Source organism: Diadema antillarum, unplaced genomic scaffold (genome assembly GCF_040938485.1).
Source record: "Diadema antillarum isolate AM-2024a unplaced genomic scaffold, OU_Dant_1.0 seq00000381_RagTag, whole genome shotgun sequence".
Classification (NCBI taxonomy): Eukaryota; Metazoa; Echinodermata; class Echinoidea; order Diadematoida; family Diadematidae; genus Diadema; species Diadema antillarum.
In genome coordinates, this window is record NW_027271379.1 from 27740 (window position 1) to 46774 (window position 19035).

General features: G+C 39.1%; 3 protein-coding genes across 3 annotated transcripts; all 3 read right to left on the reverse strand.

Moving 5' to 3' along the window:
- Positions 1-1165: 1165 nt before the first annotated feature.
- On the reverse strand, positions 1166-8831 carry LOC139731583 (uncharacterized). The gene is made up of 10 exons (XM_071642472.1): positions 8803-8831; positions 8182-8330; positions 7006-7139; positions 6233-6427; positions 5068-5306; positions 4317-4447; positions 3749-3882; positions 2591-2785; positions 1627-1761; positions 1166-1183 (listed from the first exon to the last, which is right to left on the reverse strand). Exons 1-10 carry the CDS (start codon positions 8829-8831, stop codon positions 1166-1168), a joined length of 1359 nt encoding a protein of 452 aa, XP_071498573.1.
- Positions 8832-10537: 1706 nt separating this feature from the next.
- Positions 10538-14828, reverse strand: LOC139731584 (uncharacterized). The gene is made up of 7 exons (XM_071642473.1): positions 14822-14828; positions 14023-14159; positions 13214-13408; positions 12514-12749; positions 11797-11921; positions 11052-11173; positions 10538-10546 (listed from the first exon to the last, which is right to left on the reverse strand). Exons 1-7 carry the CDS (start codon positions 14826-14828, stop codon positions 10538-10540), a joined length of 831 nt encoding a protein of 276 aa, XP_071498574.1.
- Positions 14829-14943: 115 nt separating this feature from the next.
- LOC139731576 (uncharacterized) lies at positions 14944-18420 on the reverse strand. The gene is made up of 5 exons (XM_071642466.1): positions 18268-18420; positions 17561-17691; positions 16619-16807; positions 15885-16006; positions 14944-15295 (listed from the first exon to the last, which is right to left on the reverse strand). The coding sequence occupies exons 1-5, from the start codon at positions 18368-18370 to the stop codon at positions 14959-14961; spliced, it is 882 nt and encodes a 293-aa protein (XP_071498567.1). The 5' UTR covers positions 18371-18420; the 3' UTR covers positions 14944-14958.
- Between the last annotated feature and the right edge of the window lie 615 nt (positions 18421-19035).

Below are 19035 nucleotides of genomic sequence, written 5' to 3' on the forward strand. Positions count from 1 at the left end.
AAAAAAACATAAAATCACAAAAAAAATTCTGGGACTGTTTTAACATAACAGCAAGAATATTACTAGTTACATATGTATGTATCAAGTGAGCTACCACTGGAAATATTTAATTTTGCTCTTTTGATCATATGCCACATGACATGTAGTAAACCCGTTCTGCGATTAAATTCTCCATATCATATACAAGTGTTCATGTGTACAGATCTCGTGTTTATCCAACCATGTACATGTACACATACCTGATCAAATTGGGGAGCCATCTGTAGGAATCCCTCCACGACCTCCGCAGGGAGACCAGTCTGGTACAGGAGCTGCCTGATGATGTCTGGGTCTGGGAACAGCTCCTCAAACGTGGGGATGCTAGTCACGGTTCCTGTCATGACAGAATATACAAAATACACATTTGAATAAATTAATAATTGAATAATTAATATATACATAAATACATAAAATCTCAATAGTTAAACAAATAAATAGATTAACAAATGAATGACTGCACAAATAAAAAGTAGATAAGCAATAAAGTAAAAAAGAATAAATTTTGCTATGATTTCACTACGAAATAGGCCATGCGACATTTGGCGCTCCATACGAATTGTCCATGGTTTAAACCAAGATTTCAATTGTACCACCTTCGTGAATTTGGGCCATAGAATCTCTTTCTCACCATTGTTTCCCATGATCCAGTTAGCGATGGCCTCGTTGATGTAGTCTGTCAGCTGCACCTGTCCCAACCAACTCTGGAACACACTCACGTCCAGGTCTGGAACAAGTTCCTGCAGTATTTCAATAATTCTGTCATATAGCGAAAAGGGGTGAGAGAGAGAGATATATAATAGAGAGAGAAAGGGGAGAAATTAAAGCACTTCGGCATACAAAAGTGAGGAAAAACAGCAATACTATACATATCCATTTGATATGACTCCTATCAAAAGTTTTTCAGTTGTTGGGTTAGATATGGACAACTTCAAACAATACTGTTTATTAAAGCTGTTATTTTTGCGACAGTTTAATTTTTGCGGATTTCACGAATCACAGTTGAACCATGAATTTAACAACACACGAAAATGTCTCCATGTACTACAGCTGTAGGCTACTAATGCATTTATGTTAGCATCGGCATCAGTTCGCGAAAAGAACATCTCACAAAAATGTCTATGACCTCCTAATTCGCAAAAAATATCTGCAGGCAAAAATAACAGCGTATACAGTAAACTTTTCATTGTATACAAATCAAACATGAGATGTGAGAACAGAGAGGTAAACTAAAATTATACACAACTATAAAAAAAAGTATAATTATGTACTTCAGGCATTTCTACTAGGGTTGACTTGCCTTCAAAATGTTAATAAGTAAGATTACAGTGTATGTATGCAAAGTATTAGAGAATGTACTCATAAATACTTTTTGGATTCATAAAACTCTACAATGCATTAATACTCTCATTTGTATTTCTCCATAAATTGTGCTCTAGTCTTAGACAAATCATTAGCTGATCACAGCAAAATAGACTATCACTTAACAAGATCTATGATTAAAGGGAATATCTTTTTGCTTCCAAACAGGAAAAAAAAAAAAATTAAACTATGCATTTTAAAGGTAAAATAAGGATGGTAAAAATGGGCATCAAACCTGGCTAACTCAGTGCTGTACTGCAAGGGGTTTGCTATCAGGGACTGAATGATCTGGGAGGCCTCTTGGCTGATGTTGATGGCCAGCTGAACCTCCACATCAGGCAGATTGAAAAGAACTTGCACCAGCTATTGGCAAAAGAGGATAACAGACAGATAGACATTCAGACAGACAGAAAGACAGACAGACAGACAGACAAACAAACAAACAGAAATAATGCTTAATACTTGTGAACCTTTGAATAGAGTATCATATAAATGATTTCAATGTACAGTGGACTCCCCTTATAACGAAGTCCTCGGGACCAGCAGTTTTCATTCAGTACATCGAAATTTCGTTATAACCGAACAAATAAACAATTAAAAAAAATAGAATGGATATTATCACTGCCTGAATTTTTACTTCGTTGTAATCAGAATCTCGTTATAACTGTGTTCGTTATAACGGGAGTGCACTGTATTACAATGTGTGTCTCAATGAAATTTCTGTACAGAGATGGCAAAGCATTTTGTTTGAAAGGAAGATTCCCCACCTGATTCCTGACCTCTGAACTTTGGGTAGAACTCAGCTGTCTGCCTTAGATCTTATTTCTGAACTGCCTACTTTACAAGCTGTCATTTTAGTGAGGGTTAATTTTTCACAAATCATTGTTGTTGGACTGTGAGTTCAACTACACACAAAAATATCTCAAACGGACAGAAAACGGTGCACTCATGATAGCCTGGGTGTCAAAAATCGCAAAGATCAACATCCTGCAAAAATGTCCACGGCCTACTCATTTGCAAATTTATCTGTAAGTGAAAATTAAAGCTTATACAGCACATGTACATCATGATGCACTGGACCATTTCTAACTTTGATGAATGCACATTATTTTACCATCACTAGGTGGCAATCAGCTACAAGATACAAACAATTGCCACAGCAATTGGCGATCAAAGTTTGGCCGGGGGTTACCTCAATGGTCAGTCTGTTCGACATGAAAATGGAGGAGAGGACGTTGTCGATGGACGTCAGGTTGATGGAGCAGAGGGCGGCCTGAATGGACTGGACGTCGAACGTGGCATTGACCGTCTGCTCAAAGACGTCCTGGAAGAGGCTGGTCTGACAGATGGCCACCACAGGTTCTTCGGTCAAGAAAAGGTTGATCCACTGCAAAAAAAGAATGTGATAAAAAAAACTGCATTTAACTGCATGTATTTGTAAGTGAGTCAGGTTTTGATATCTATAGCCATTCAAGAGTTGACAAACATATGTGCAATGTATCTAATATTTTTTCTTAGTTTTGTTATGTAGAAAATGGCCTCTGATATTTGAATGGAATAAGAAAGATAGGTAGTTACACATATCTTAATTGACACTTATAAAGAAACGGTTGTTTTGTTTTTGTTTTTGTTTAAATGTATGCCTGTTAATGAAATTTGTATCTTTTTATATTGTAAGCTGACTGTTTTGGGTGCACCAGGTGGGTTGGGGAGGATGGCCTGAGGGCCCAAGTCATTTAGTTGGCTCTTTCCAGATCCGGGCTGCCCAACCTGGTGCACCCTTACCACTCCAGTGTATGTTCTGATTTCGAAATATGTACTATGAAATTTGTGAATGAAAGCCGAACAAATAATAATAATAATAATAATAATAATAATAAAAGAAACAAAGGAGGAAAGAATTACGACATAAGTGAACGAATGTGTGAAAATATTTGGACATTAATGCATGTGAAGGAGGCTATTACGAAAGGGAGGAAAATATTGGTGGCACAACAACATGTCACACATTTCTGACAACGAACAAGTCACCACCACCATACCACACTTAAGTATGTTCAACAAAACTTGATTACTCCCCTCGCCTCAAGCACCATCATCCACCAGTCTCGATCCATCCTCTTCTCCAACGTGGGCCCAACAGGCCACACCCACTTTGCACAAATGCATATTCATGAAGGCAAATTCAATGACACGTACATTTCTAAGATGTTTCGAGAGGATCAGCTACTGTTGGTTCACTAGCTAGAGGGTAAATCTCTCATTTTCCATTACGAAGAGAAAAGTACACGTCGTACTAAGGTGGATTAGTGACAGGTCACAGGTCAGCAACAGCATCACTGATAGTTACCTGATCGGACAGAGGAGCCAAGCCCATGAATCCCTCGACGACCTCTGCGGGGAGACCGCTCTCGGCCAGGAGCTGCCTGATGATGTCAGGATCCGGGAACAGTTCCTCGAATGTGGGCAGCATCTGCACTGTTCCTGTTCATTGGGATAAGATGCAAAAATTTCCTGTCATAAAATTGATGATCTCTTGTTGTGGTGAATATGTACATGTACATGATTGAATGTGTCTGTGTGTGTGTCTATAAATCAAATGACTATTTAAAGAAAAATAGCAATAACTGTATCATTCTTTGTGTTATTTTTATTCACTTCATCCAAGCTATTAAAGACCACCTCAATAACACCCTTCCTAAGAACAAACAAAACAAAACAGATTTTAAAACATTTACAAACAAACTTCAAACAGCAGGTGGTTACAAGAAAAAGTATCATACATCCTGTATATTTCTTACTTTTTATCTGGGAAGCAAGTAAGAACCTTGCAATTGCAAAATACAGTCATGATTGGATGTCATTAGGATGACAATATGATTTCTTTTTTGTCCTGGTATGTATGAATCTCTTCTCACCATTGGATCGAGCCAGCCACTCAGTCACGGCTGTGCTGACGTACTGGGATAGCTCCAGCTGTGCCAGGATCGTCCTGAACCACTGGGGGGACTCCCCAGTCATTTCAAGCATCCTCAGTTGAGCGATAAGGCTGCCACGGAGAACAAGAGAAAATAATTTTTTTTTTACATAACATGTTGAGTACCTCACTTTCAGAATAGCCGCCTAGTTTGATTGATAGATTGCTGAGGGGAAAAAAAAAGGAAAGAAAAAAAAAATCTTATGCCCCCCCCCCCCCCAAAAAAAAAAAGAATGGCAATATTAGAGTGACCACTGAAAGAGACCATGGTATGATGTATGATGATGTCATCATGAATGTTTTGAATGATATTTAGCACTTGTTTTTTTGAGGGGGGGGGGGGGCAAATAGATCTAAAAAAAGACAGCATAATATGTATATTGCTATCACATTCCTTATAGATGAAGGCAGCAGAGTAAATACTGGTTTGCTTGTAGTCTTAAATGTAGACGTGAGTTGACACATCATCTACACGGTAGTTCCGAAAAGAGAAATTCATCTAGAACCATGAGCTACTAAAATATACCTTTACGGTGGGTATATGAAACAATAGGATACAGAGACACTTCCACACTGATAATCCTAATCATGAATTAGTAGAGTGAATTTATGGGACTGATTGTACTGTCCTGAATAACAAAGTGTGCTAACAATGTATTAGTATTTAGGAGATAAGGAACTGTAGAGCTAACCTGTCAAGGCCTGGAATGGTGTCCGGCGACATGGACTGTTCCGTAAGCCTGGCCAGCCACTGGGCCAGGATGACTTCTGTCCGGTTGGCGACGGTCAACCACCAGGCGGGATCGACGACCACCTGAGGGGGATCGGCGACGAGGGCTGCGATGAGGGCTGCCAGCTCTTGTTGACGGAGCGTGGCGGCTGTCTGGTTGAAAGGCGGCAGGGTGGGATCCAGGGACAAGATCCTGTTGATCTGCAAATGACGGGAAATAAATAATCAGATTCAAAACGTCTGGTGTGCCCTATAAAAACATTCAGCTATGCACAACACTACAACAAATTTCTCAAAATTCTGATTCCTGCTCGCTCATTTTGATTCAAGATTTACCTCAAGAGAGTATCAGACAAACTTTTTCAAATTTCTGAATTTCTGTCATACACGTGATTGTGTTTTGACATGACAGGGTTGACACCTCACCAACATGCAGAACTCTCCTATTGTTGTTGCAGTTATAATATGTCCAGTTTCTTCCGTGATTACAAATCTCTAGGTTCATTCATAGCTTGACTGCAGCTCGAACACAATGATATCTTGAAAGTAAGAATTGACCTGTTCTATTGCCATTCATCATTCCCTGGGTGGAATTTTCTTGGCACTTCAAGCAAGACAAGAGCAAAATGGGAAATACTAGCAAAGAAAGTCTACGGCATTAAAATATGCAATGATAGTACACGATTGTTCGGATTTTCAAGTTAACTGGGTACAGCATGCATGTACATGTATATGCAGGGCAGGAGAGCTTATGAACTACTCATGAATGGACACATCAGAATCTAAACTGCAACTAACTGACAAATGTCCGTCATCAAATGAATGTAAATAAACCCTGATTTTGGTGTATGCCCTTGATTTTGATTTTGGTGAGAATCCAACCCAAACTGCTAGAAAAGTGTCATAGTATGCAAAGCCCATGGTTTCCTCGTGGCTGTGAGTCAAAAACAATGAATAATCTGTGTTTGTTTACATCGATAAAGGGCACTTCAACAATCAGTTACAATAAAATAACTCGGCACTGGAATTATACTTAATTTGAAGCAGAATTTATTTTGCTTTGCATTTTCTAAAATTTTGTTCCGAGTGAAGGCTTTACCACAGTCAATTCTGAGACATGCTCTTACCTCGTTCTGTATGTCGGTGAATTTGAGGACGTCATCCAGCTCTGAGACCAGGACCGTGACATTGGTGCCGCAGAAAACTTCCTCGACCACGCTGATGTCGGTGGGCGAGTCTGGGGGCAGGGTGAAGAAAGTTGCAAACTGACCAGATGCACAGAGCTCCGCGAAGGCATTAGGTGTAACGAACAAGTAGGTCATCTGGTGGGGGAAAAAAAAAAGAGAAAAGACAAAGAAATAAGCTTCAATCATTTAAAAGTTACTGGTATTCTAGGGAACTAGCAAGTCATCGCACACAATTACACTTTTCAAATAAAAATGATATCAAATTACAAAATATTTCGTATTGTTGAAGCATGAAATATAATAATGAAGCTAACCGAGAGGAGAAATAAAGTCTAAATAGAATGATGATGATAATCAGTGTTAACATAATGCCTTTTCAAAATAGATTTAGAGCGCTCAAACAATTACAACAAAATACAAGAAATCAATCACTTTCTTTACTGAACTAAACAAAAGAGAGAAAAACCAAACAAAACGAAACAAAACAAATCAAACGAACAATGACATTAAACTTGACTTGATCTCTGTGATACTGCAATCAAATCAAAACTAAAAATAAGTTTACTTTTGTACAGATAGGTTTTAAAAAGTTGTTGACATACATGTATGCACATCAAGTAGCTGCAATGACTCCCATGCAAGGTGACAAATAGTCTTATTTGATTTTAGTCAAAAAAATATGGGTGACTGGTTACCATGGCAACTCCTCCTACCTTGTCTACTTGCATGCTGAGAGAGAGGAAGGTGTCAATGATCTCGGGGGCGACGTCGCTCTGGCCCAGAAGCTCGCGAACATGGGTGGCATTCACAAACAGCTCATCGAGGGTGGGAAGTGTAAAGGATTGTCCTATAGGAAAAAAATAAATGAATATTCAAAAAATGTACCATCAGAATTTCAAGGCCAATGAAATACAGAGCAATGCACAAGTGTACCTGCATGCAAGCTCTTCATCTAATACTGACTTCTTGGCCCTTTCAACAGTACCGATTTTCACAGGGTCCAATGCACACTGACAAACATTAAGTACAGTCATGTTTTTGCAAAAAAGCTATCACAAAATCAAATTTAATTATTCTCCCCATCCCCCTTTTATAATATTTCACAGTATAACTTGCAATTACATTCATTCATTCTAGTGTTCATACCTGTATTTTTGTCAGATACATGTATATGTTGTAAGTGCTCATCCAAAAGAGTGACACCATCCCTTAAAGGGTGTGTACAGTTCTGGTCGAGGTGTAGATTTAGCTTTTAACGTTTTGCGAGATATTCAGAAACCACTCTATGTGATGTCAAAGAGCATGCAGTTTTAAGGGGTATCAAAAGTTTATTCGATGAAAATCGGTTTTGAAATGGCTGAGATATCCAAAAACAAGGTGAAACAAAGAGATCCTAATAAAGTTGTGGCATGTCGCCTTTTATTATTAGCACTTTTTTTGATATCTCAGCCATTTGAAAACCAATTTTCATCAAATAAATGTTGAATCCTTCTTAAAATTACATGCTCTTTCATATTTCATAAGAGGCTTTTCATTATCTCACTTAGGAATGTTCAAAACATGAATCCCTACCTCAACCAGTACTGTACAGTCCCTTTAATCTAATGTGCATTACATGCATAGGCCTATCCCTTTCAGACTGATGTCACTGTTCTTGAGAAGCACACAGAACTTTTTAAATTCCATAACCTTCCAAGAATATTTGTCTATAGCTGGCTAAGACATTGCACAGAGTACATTAAGGCATTGCTCTTCTATTTTTTGTTTTTTCAAGTGTTCTTGTTCTTGTTTTATATTACTCTATTTTGCTAAAGCTGACTTGAGCCTGGCATGGGTATATGCACATCAACTATAACATGGAGGGGGCCCATACAATTGTATGTCGGTACCTTGGACCATTTTCAGCATATCGATGAGTACCGACGTGATGTAGTCACTCAGCCTGAAAGGGACGAGGAGGGCGGGCTCAGAGTTCAGGAGCTCCGAGGGTATCTGCCTCAGGATGTCGCCAAAGACGAAGCTCAGGAAGTCGGGGTCCCTGCATGTGGTTGGTGGAGGTAAGGATTTGAGAGATTGAAATAAACAGTGGGGGGCAAATATGTAGGAAATCACTGAGCAGCACCATGCTGGTTACTTGTCCTGTTTCTACAGAGCTTTATCTTCTAAAATGCATGTGTGCACGTTGTACCCATGTCGGGATCGGAGCTAATTTTTTTGCGAGTTGTTGGATTTGCAAATAGAACTCAATTAATCCTGCAATACATACGTAGTTGTCTACTGGATGGGGACACATTTGCTCCTGCGACAACTGCTTCGGTCTTATTTTCTCCAAGGACTTAAGGTTAGAGTTAGGGTCGTGATAAGGTTTTAGGTTTACTAGTTTGATATGAGGATTAGGATTAGGGTTAGGGTTATTTTTGTCAGTAGAATTTATGCTGGGCTTTTAATAACACACAGATATTTCATGGGAGCGATTGTCGCAGCAGCACTTACACCTCACAGAACCCTACGAGATGTGTTCTGGACGATGCACTGACATTTACATTTATTCAGTCCCACTTAAAATACAAAGTACAAAATCTGTATGGACATGAACCACACACACAGACAAGAAAATGGTAACAAATACATTATACAGTAAACACAAACACGTAATAAACTTAAATACATAAACTAAGACAAAGCTGAAAAATGGGCAATAAACAACTATGGAAATAGCAACTAAAGCCACTCTATCTATCTAGTTGCATGTCAAAAATATATCAAGAAACAAGGCAAACAAGCAAGCACGAGACACTTACATGAGGGAAGTGTTGTTGACACTGTTAGCCTCCAGCACAGTCGCTATCCTTCCGAGTGTTGTTGTGAACCACTCTTCATTGTATTTGAGCAGGTTGGGTGGGTTTTCTATAAGGGACTGGATTGCAAAGGCTAGAGTCTGGAAGTTCTGCGAGAGGGCTGTGAAATTGACTGCATTCCCGCTTGAGATCTGAAAAAAAAAGAAGAGAGAAGAAAAACAGTCAGAAGAAATATCTTCCTGCACCTTTGTGCTTATGAGACAGTGCTGCATGCCTTGATATACACGTACAGTGCATTTTTTTTTTTTTTTTTGGGGGGGGGGGGGCAAAGACATTGATCTGTCAAAAACTTCATACTTTCCCATTTTGATAGGGCAGCATTCATAAGAAGGCACAGCCCAAATTTGAAAGGCGCTTTTCAGAAGAACAATTAGTACATAATATACTCGCTTCCATGGTAATTCGATTGCAAATCCACAAGAAGTCACAACAGCAACCCACTAGGTCCCTGTTTCATAACGCACTGTGCATGTAAATCAATTCCTAAACTACAATTGGAAGTATTATAGTGCAGTACAGTTGTATGTGTATTTAACAACCAATCAGTTTTAAGCACTGAGGTTGTTGCTATAGTACATAACTGCAACCACTGCAAACCCTCCCAATGAAGACTTAACAAGAAGGAACTATAAAAGTGAAACATCTCATGTGTGGTGAATTTTTTTTTTTTTTTGCTATAATGAGTTAATAGTGAATTTTACTTGATAGTTTGCTTGTAAATTTGGCAGATGAGATCGTTTGTTTTTTTCCTTTTCATAGTGTACATGTAATATCTCCCAAAGCAATCTGGCATGTTAACCAGTTGAGGATGAGTCCCGAGTATACTCGGACAGGTGTGCATGGGAAATGCATACTGTAGCAAGATCAGCCTATCCTCAATGGGTTAAAGTTCCAGTGATAGTGCAAGACAGCACAAAACTCACAAACACACATACATACATTTTGTATACAAATACAATGTACATACAACTTGTATTATGTTTACAGTATCCTAGAGTTGGACTCACCTCAGCAATGACCTCCTGCAAGTCCTGGAGGTAGGCCAATTGGAAGGCCTCGACATCCAGCGAGCAGAGGGCCTGGTGAGCAGCTTCCAGGTCGATGTCAGCCGGGATCTCGATGAGCAGGGGAAGATCCTCGATGTCGGCACATACAGTCTCCAACCAGGTCCTGTTTCCTTGTCTGGCAAGGATCTGATTGGTTGGAGGTAGATTGTGAAAAATAAGTTCAGAAATTGCACTATGCGACACACAAAGCTCCGGCAAATGTGCTACAGCCATAGGGAAAAAAAGACATGTATGTGTGTTACTCCAATTTCAATACAGCAAAATCAATTGACATATCAAAATCTATAGACTGGGCCTACGAACAAGAAAAAAAAAATAAATCAAATGTTCTAAATTGACAAAACACATAAGATATTATGTAATATACAGATATTGAATGGACATGAAGACTACATTTGTGGTTGTTTTTCTCTTTTTGCAACTCTATTCAATCGACAGAGAGATGCAGACATGCTTATGCATGTACATATTATTAATGCTTTTTATGAATGCTACTACACAATGGTACACATCACTGCATAGAGCACAGATATACCAAGTGATGATGCTTTGCATACACTGGACATTGGGACAGTGGAAGAAGCCCTATATTGTGTTTGTAGCTCAATAATACTCTCACTAATCTACAATGGCTGATTTTGCTATAACCCAAATTTTCCAAAGACAACTGCCGAAACTAGTCTTCGACAAGTTAAAACACATAGTAAGTAGTGGTTACAAGGCCACCATACATCTCTGGGGGGAAAGACTGATGGTTGCAACAGGTGTTTGATCACACAGGGGGAATGGGGGGGGGGGGGGGGGGAGGGGACCCCAAGGAGTCTGTTCACTCACAGCTTCTGTGTTCACCGAAGCGTGGAGAAGGAGGGTGATGACGTCGGGAGCGAGGTCAGAGTTCGTCTCCAAGTATGTGGCAGCGTATGGCGGCATCAGGTCATTGAGGGTGATGTTCCTCCCTGAGAAAAGTCAAAGGCAAAACAAAATATGGTGAACATATGTGTATATACATGTATGTGTCACCATATTCACGACCTACTGCATATAGGATGAGAAGGTCAATACAAAGCTTACACAGACACAGATATATCCAAGATAAGAAAGGGTGCAATCAAACTTACACCACAGTAGGAATATTCAAGATATGAAGAGGAGAACATGAGCTAAGATATAGGAGCAGAAATCTGGGTGATGAGAAAAGTGGAACCTTCACGAAGAAGAAATAGTACAGAAGTATAAAATACCGTGAAGCTTAGCTTATATACACATGCTCACATATCCGAATAAGAAAATGTTCTCCAAAGTTTTTTTCAGAAGGAGAAATATATCAAAGATGAAATTTCTGTGAAACCAAGTTTAATCACTGATGCAGCAATATAGCAGATGACAAAGAAATGAAAAATCAAGTTTTCACAGAATTATTCCACATGGTAATAACACAAATTAACCTTGACAGAAAGAGATTCGTAGTGTTACATATTATGACTGTCAAAAATATACAAAATAAGATTGATAAATGAACCATAAACTAAAGGGTTATGCAAAGAAGGTATGTCTGATGACAGAGTGAAGCCAAGCTCACCTGGCAGGCGGAGGAGGTAGTCGTTGCTGTAGGCGACGATGGCGTTCATCGTCCTGAGAGCGGCCTCCAGCTCAATGGCCCAGGGCTGGTTGGTCAGCAGACCAGACTCCAGGAGTGCTGCCAAGCTGCAGGTGAAAAAAAAACAACAAACATACAAACAAAAACAAGAGATGATGTCAATGTATTTAGGAGGCCTCTTTAAAGGATGCGGGTAAAGCCTCTAAAGAAAGTCAATGGTGAGCTCTCTTCTCATTTGTTTCATGGTGGTGTTGAATCTGAATTGTACAAGTCATTTGAAGTGCATAACACCAAAGTTCTCCTGCAGAAAAAAATAGGGAAATAGTCATATTGATATTGAAATAGAATCTCACATAATATATTTACTATGTAATATCCAAATACTAGGTAGTGCTTTAAATGTACAGTACAGTCTTCAGCCTACATTTCAAGCAGCTTCTTGAATCATGTTGAGCACAACTGTCATTACTCACAGACTGAGGTTTAAATCTTCCGCATGCTCAAAAATTGTACATTCATCTAAAGACTGAAGAAATCTGTAACAAATTTTTCACAGTCAAAGCTAGATCTCGAACTGCATAAATGTTGCGGGTGTCATATGCCGCGACAGCTTCAGAAATACAATCTGAAGTACAATGTATAACAGTGGGTATACGTAGCACACAAAGCAAGGAGCAGCACAGTGCAGTGAGTTCTCACTTAGCCAGGTTTTCCATGCCGTCTGCGGTGATGAGTCTCTGCTGGGCGGCGTTCATCCTCTCCGCCAGGGCGACGAGGTTGGCCACCGTCTTGTTCTGCCAAGCGGGGTCAAAGGTCAAGCTGGGTGGGGCGGCAATGAGGCGCTGGATAGTTTCCATCCATTCCTCCTGGCTGAGGGCGTACGCCGTCCAGTTGAATGTCCCCACTTGGACAGTGGGGTCGATCAGTAGTTGGTACTAGAGACCAAACATCGTAAGAGAGAACAAAACACAAATTACTACAGAGCAAAAAGCGAAATGGATTCTATCAATTTAAATAAAAATTACAATTTGAATTTAAAGAAATTGAAAGAAATAGAAGTGTACATGTACATAATCTGAGCAAGACAGCACATAAAGGCTTTAATTTCTTTGATAAATGATATGATAAGCCACATCTACACTGAACTCAATATGAACACAGTTACAAGAAGTGTTCATATAATCATACCATGGGAATGAAATTAGTAAAAGAAAAAAAAGTAACTAAAGATGCTCTTATTGTTCACATTTGGTCAGGGACAGAGTCTTAATTCTTCTGCAATATCTGAGCACCCAGAAACTGACTGAAGCGACGACCAAATCACGCGCTAAAGATTTTCATACATCTTTTCATTGCTTCGGTCAACTTCACTCGCCACATTTGCGACATTTGTTCGCACCTCTGCCAAGATTTCGTCGTAAGAGCTGATCTCCTTCAGCTCCGCGGTGAGGTCCTCGAAGTCGATGGAGCAGAACGCCGTCTCCAGACCCGCCACGTCAAAGTCCGGGTTGAGGGGCGAGTAGAAGAAGGCGGAGAACTGTCCACTCACGCACAGGGTCAAGAGAGGGTTGGTCATGTTGAAGAACACCAGCATCTGAAAGAGACATTCATAATGAAATGAATACAGAAGGTAATGTCCAAGAAACCACATTTCTGTTGATTGGCACTGCGTCTTTTGATCTGTTTTTTCTCTCTTCAGGGCTTTAGTGTTTCATATTCAAAGGAACTATGGTATGGAATGTAAACGCATGTTGAAATGCAGTAATTCATCATACCCTCAAAACCATATTTCTAGCCAAATTAATATTCAAATATACACTGTAAGTCATATAAATACAGCTTGTATTTCACAAAACTTTTGTACTACTTTTCTTTAGATTACTGTACTTGAACATGCTAACAAAAGCCTTCCAAACTAAGATTCTGTCAGCGTTGCTATTGTATCTGTCAATCATTACTTAAGTACCAATATTTAGCTTGAGATATTTGAATACATCTTCCCCAACACTGAGCATAACTTGCATGTTTCCCTACAGTCTCTTCAGTCGATTATATTAGTAAAATGGAAAGAGTAGTCATGGCTGCAGACCCTTGAACAGAAATCCTGCTGTACACCTCCTTCTTAGCATATTCATCCTTTAATAGACAAAGATTTTCCTCCTAAAATGTGTACAAGTTTGACAGGAAAATTGACGTCGCCACGGATACCTTGTCAGGCTGGAGACTGAGCGAGAATATGGCTTCAACGAGACCAGGAGCAATCTGGTAGTCCTGGAGGAGAATGCGTTGGAGCTCGGGGGCGTCTGCCAAGAGGTTGCCCAGGTAGGGGAAGATGATTTCTTGGCCTTGAGATGGAAACAAAGACAGAGAAGGGGTGGGGCACATGGGGGGGGGGGGGAGACAGAAAAGAAGCAACATGAGAGCTTATTGTATTTGCATACAATGTACATACATACTCGGGCAGGATTCGAACCTACAAATGTTTGTACGACCTCCTGATCACTGGACAGGCGTCTTATCCACTAGACTACCGAGCTTTCGCCTGACAGCCAGTGCTGGTTCTAATCCTTAAGCATCTGCAGCCGGTACTGTGCAATTATTCAAATTCTAATGATGACATTTCATTAAAGCCCAAGGGAGACAAAAAATGTGGCTGTTATTGACAGGTGGCCACTCTGTACAGGGTCTTTAAAATAGCTTTTCTCCCCAGAGCAATATTCATTAAGTGGCTGTACATGTGTATATGACAGGTGGCCACTATAGACAGGTCTTTATAATAGCCAACTTTTTTATTTTCCTGGGTGGTCACTGGAGATGATTTGGAAAGTCAGTATTTCCCAAAGCATCTTATACAATATCTTGGAAGCAAGAAAAGGGGAATCATAATTCAGAGACTAACTTTTTTCATAACCTGTTTCTAAGGATGGTGCCACAAACTTCCTTCAGGTGGAAACAAAGTTCACCATTAATAGAGGATAAATTTAGTGATTCTGCATGAAACACCAGCCCTTCATTTTTACGAAATTCACATATTCTGTTATCTTGAATTGTGCAATATTTCATGAGAGAAAATTAAAAATCAGCCAAGAAAATGCTAAAGATTCCATCTGGATACGGAATTGCATTTTCTTTGATGATCATTTTTCAGCTGCATATCACATTTCTGGTCAGTTTCCCTTCTTTTTCATTTATCAAAGACAAAAAAAGAGATAAAGACTGAAGAATAGATAAAACGGGATGTATTTGTCTGGGGGTCCATAGATGACAACATCTAAAAAACTGTGTAGATGTACACAGTGTGATAAAGGGAGAGCACAGACTACAATGATTATACAGATATGGGACAGTGAACAAATGATTACCTTCCAGCATAACCAGCTTGTCAGTCAGGATCCTGTTGAGGGCCGTCATCCACTGGAGTTGCTTAACGGTTTCCTGGTACCATGTCTCATTGACAAACAGTGCCTGAAGCCCCTCCAAGCTGTTGAGCAAACATAGCAGAACAATTTTATGTGTGACACTGTATTCTTTTAACTCAAAGGTCAATTGGGATTTAAATTTTGACATAACAATCCCTTCACATATTATGTTACATGGTCTAATTAAGTGAGGAAACAATAGCTTTTGTCTTTCAAACCTGTCTTATAATAAAAGTGATGATAGGAAATGCCTGTAGTAGTAGAAGTACGTTGTACATATGCAGGCGCGACATACACCGCAACGTATAGTCATACGTGTAGCTTGGTAAGAGTATGCATGACTTCAACACTGACAATGATGACAGCTACTATAATGAAAATGTTAACCATAGTGGTGATGATGGTGATGATGATTAATAATACAGACTCTGTCATGATGATCATACTACAAATAATGATAATAATAAGCATCATTATCATATTCATCATGTTGTAGCAATGATATCATTGACAATAATTGATTATGATAATGATTGATTTGAATAACAGAATGTTTTCCTAAAGCATGACTCTGTTGCCATCTCAGAGGCCAAGAATAATGTGGCACACAGGGGGCTTACACCATGGCACATAAAGAGTTAGTGAACTCACCTCTGAAGATCAGCTGGGTTTAGGGTCTCCACGAAGGTGAAGATCTGGGGGAGGAGTGTTTGGAGGTCCAGACCTGGGATGGTGAAATCTGGGATGATGCTTAGGTAGAGCTGATCCACAATCTATGTGTCAAAAAGAGTAGCACGCACATTGTACAATATGTAGAAAGAACAACATTAAAGGGATGAGTCTCCTCAACAAATAAATGTAGATTCAACAACTGAAAAAAAAAATGATAAGTGACCTGTGTGGTGAAAGTTTGAGCAAAATGGAACAATCCTTTCAAAGGTCATGACTTTCTATTATTAAAAGTTTCACCATTACCACATCCTACCTTTTCTTGATGGGAATGCTACAAAAGTTCATGATGTCACAGAGTAGAATCATCTAGAAAACATATGAAATTTGCAAAATCTTAAATATCTACAGAAAAAAAACCCACATCTGCTATCCTGTTACTCAGATGTGTGGAGCAAGGATACATGTATACATGCACATTGCACATATTTACACAAACACATCCTTTAAACACATTGCTCTGTGAGATCTGTGGGGTACACCTTTGCTTGCTCGAATTCTTCCACAAACCCAAGAGCTTCAAGGACTGAAGTCTGTGCTCCACATAGCAGCTTGTGCATAAAGAACACACACAAACACTATCACACACACACACACACACATACACACAAGTATAAAAAGGTCAGCTGGAGGGGGGGGGGGGGGATTTCCCTTACCACGCTCCAAATCATCTGGAAGGCGCTGTCCTGCATCAGCTCTGTTAGAGACTGCTGGAAATCCAGGCTACACAGCACTCCATGGATCAGGGTTAGGTTCAGTGACTCAGGGCTGACAAAGAACAGCTTGAGTGCCTCCTCGCTGCACAGTGTTTCATTCCACTGACCGCTGATTGCCATTTCCAGAAGCTGAAAGGAAAAAAACATGCCACTCTCAATTTAATTCAATTCAATTCAATTCAATTTTAATCGCACAATTAAAAACATTACAAGAATTTCAATGCAGGATTTTTACATATGTAAGTGATAATGCTTAAAAAAAAAAAGATGTGTTCACAATATTAGTATCATTTACATCTTGGATAACTTTAAGATAATTCTAAGTTGTTTTGATTTTTACAGGTATTGTAACTTGTACAATATTGTTTAAACATGATGAAAACTTTCAAAGTTATTCTTGATTGTTCATTTTGATGTTTATACTGCTGTATCCAGCAGCTGAAATAGTTGAAAATCTAGAAAATTTATTCTGTTAAACCATTATATATGTGTTTTTCATTTTCTACAATTCCATTTCAAGCAGCAGAAAGTTAAAAAAAAGAAACTAGCCACTTTCAGTGTTTTTGCTTTTTTGCACAAATCATCCCTTTGAATTCTTCTGTTTTATAAGCATGCTTTGAAATTCAGAACATAATTCTATATCCATTTCTAATTGAACAATGTAGTTTGTCTTGGTGTTAATTGCTGTTACATGCATCTAAAAAGAAAATAGCGATTCCAAAATCTGGAGATTTTTTTGAAATATATTCTGTCAGGATGTAACGAAATGGTTAATTTTTCAGAATCAAGAAGATTTGGCGCCGCTAGCTGTCATCAACCTCCTCACACATACAAACCAGACACACTGCACACACAGACACCTCAAGCAAATAAATGACTCACCGCTTGAGGGTTGATTTCTGCATTGATGATGGCAAGTATAATCTCTGGGTTGAGTGGGGCGAGCGGAGTCAGGACCTCCACCAACTGATCGGCATCTGGGACCAGGGAGGCTAGACTTATCGGTTCCATGGCTGGAGTGGGAAAACAGGATTATACAAAATTGTTCACGTTAATCTCTCTTCTCTCAGTTCGTACAGAGTAGCTGCAAAACATTTACAAATTGCACTTGCAAAAACAACCAGGGAGATTCTTGTGAATAATTACGGAGATATCTGCTTCTACATGCATCTCAATAAGGAAATATTGTGTACCTCTACTTATGAACCTTGATGAGAAAATACATTGTATATTCATCTTAACAAGGAAACACATGAACCTGAACATGCAACTGTTTGTACATGTACATGTATACACCTCAATGAGGAAATATTATGTTCACCATGATGCACCTCAATGATGAAATGGAGTATGTACCTCAATATAAGCACTTAAATGACAAAATAGATATAGATCAACATATCTACATGTACCTCATCATACATACCTCAGTGATTATATGCACTTCAACATATGCACCTGAATGAGGAAATATACCCTGTATATACCTTAACATATGTTCATCTATGAGGAAAAATAATCCCTAAATTAGAGAGACTGCTAAATTCTTTTGTTAAGACATCGAGGTATCTCGTCCGTCCAGAGCTCACCTTCTGTCCTGTTCCAAAGGGGTGTGGTGTACTGGAGGACAGTGGTGATGATGTCTAGGTTGGCAACGAAGGCATCCCAACCTGGCGTGGCATTGACAAACATCCTGTCGATGTTGTCCACCAAAGTGGAGAACTCCTTGCCGAAGGAGTCGAGAAATCTTTTGAAGAAAAAGAGAATGCCATTTGTGTCATACCATTTAAAAAAATTAAATGCAAAAAAAAAACAAAAAAAACAATGGGACCCTCTGCAAAGATAATTTTAAAATAGTAAATATATCCAAATACAACTTCAGGGTATAAAACTACACTTTACAACTATTTCCAACATCTTATAGAACACCCCAGAATCCAATTTGCTAAAGTGGTCAAAGAGAAATGAGGATCTTTGTTTGAGCATGTCAGGAATCCTTTCCCTCCATGTTCTGTCCATTGTGTTCACACATTGATATGTAATACTTTCCAAGAGCATCCAAGTGCTAAAGTTGGAAGAAACAGACCTATGACATGCTTTACAATGATCCATATTTCTCTGTTACCACTTCACCAAATTTAATGGTGTTTTCTGCGAAATATAGGTAAGATGTTATAGTTTTAGACCTTGATATTGCATTCAGACAGTTTAATCATATTGAGAGTTATCAATGCGAAAATCCAATTGTGTATTTTGGGGGGAGGGGGGAGGGGGATATACTGCATAAATCATCATGAAGCAACATGTTGACTGCAAAGCAGTATACACTGTATCAACTGACACTTGCCCTATGCATG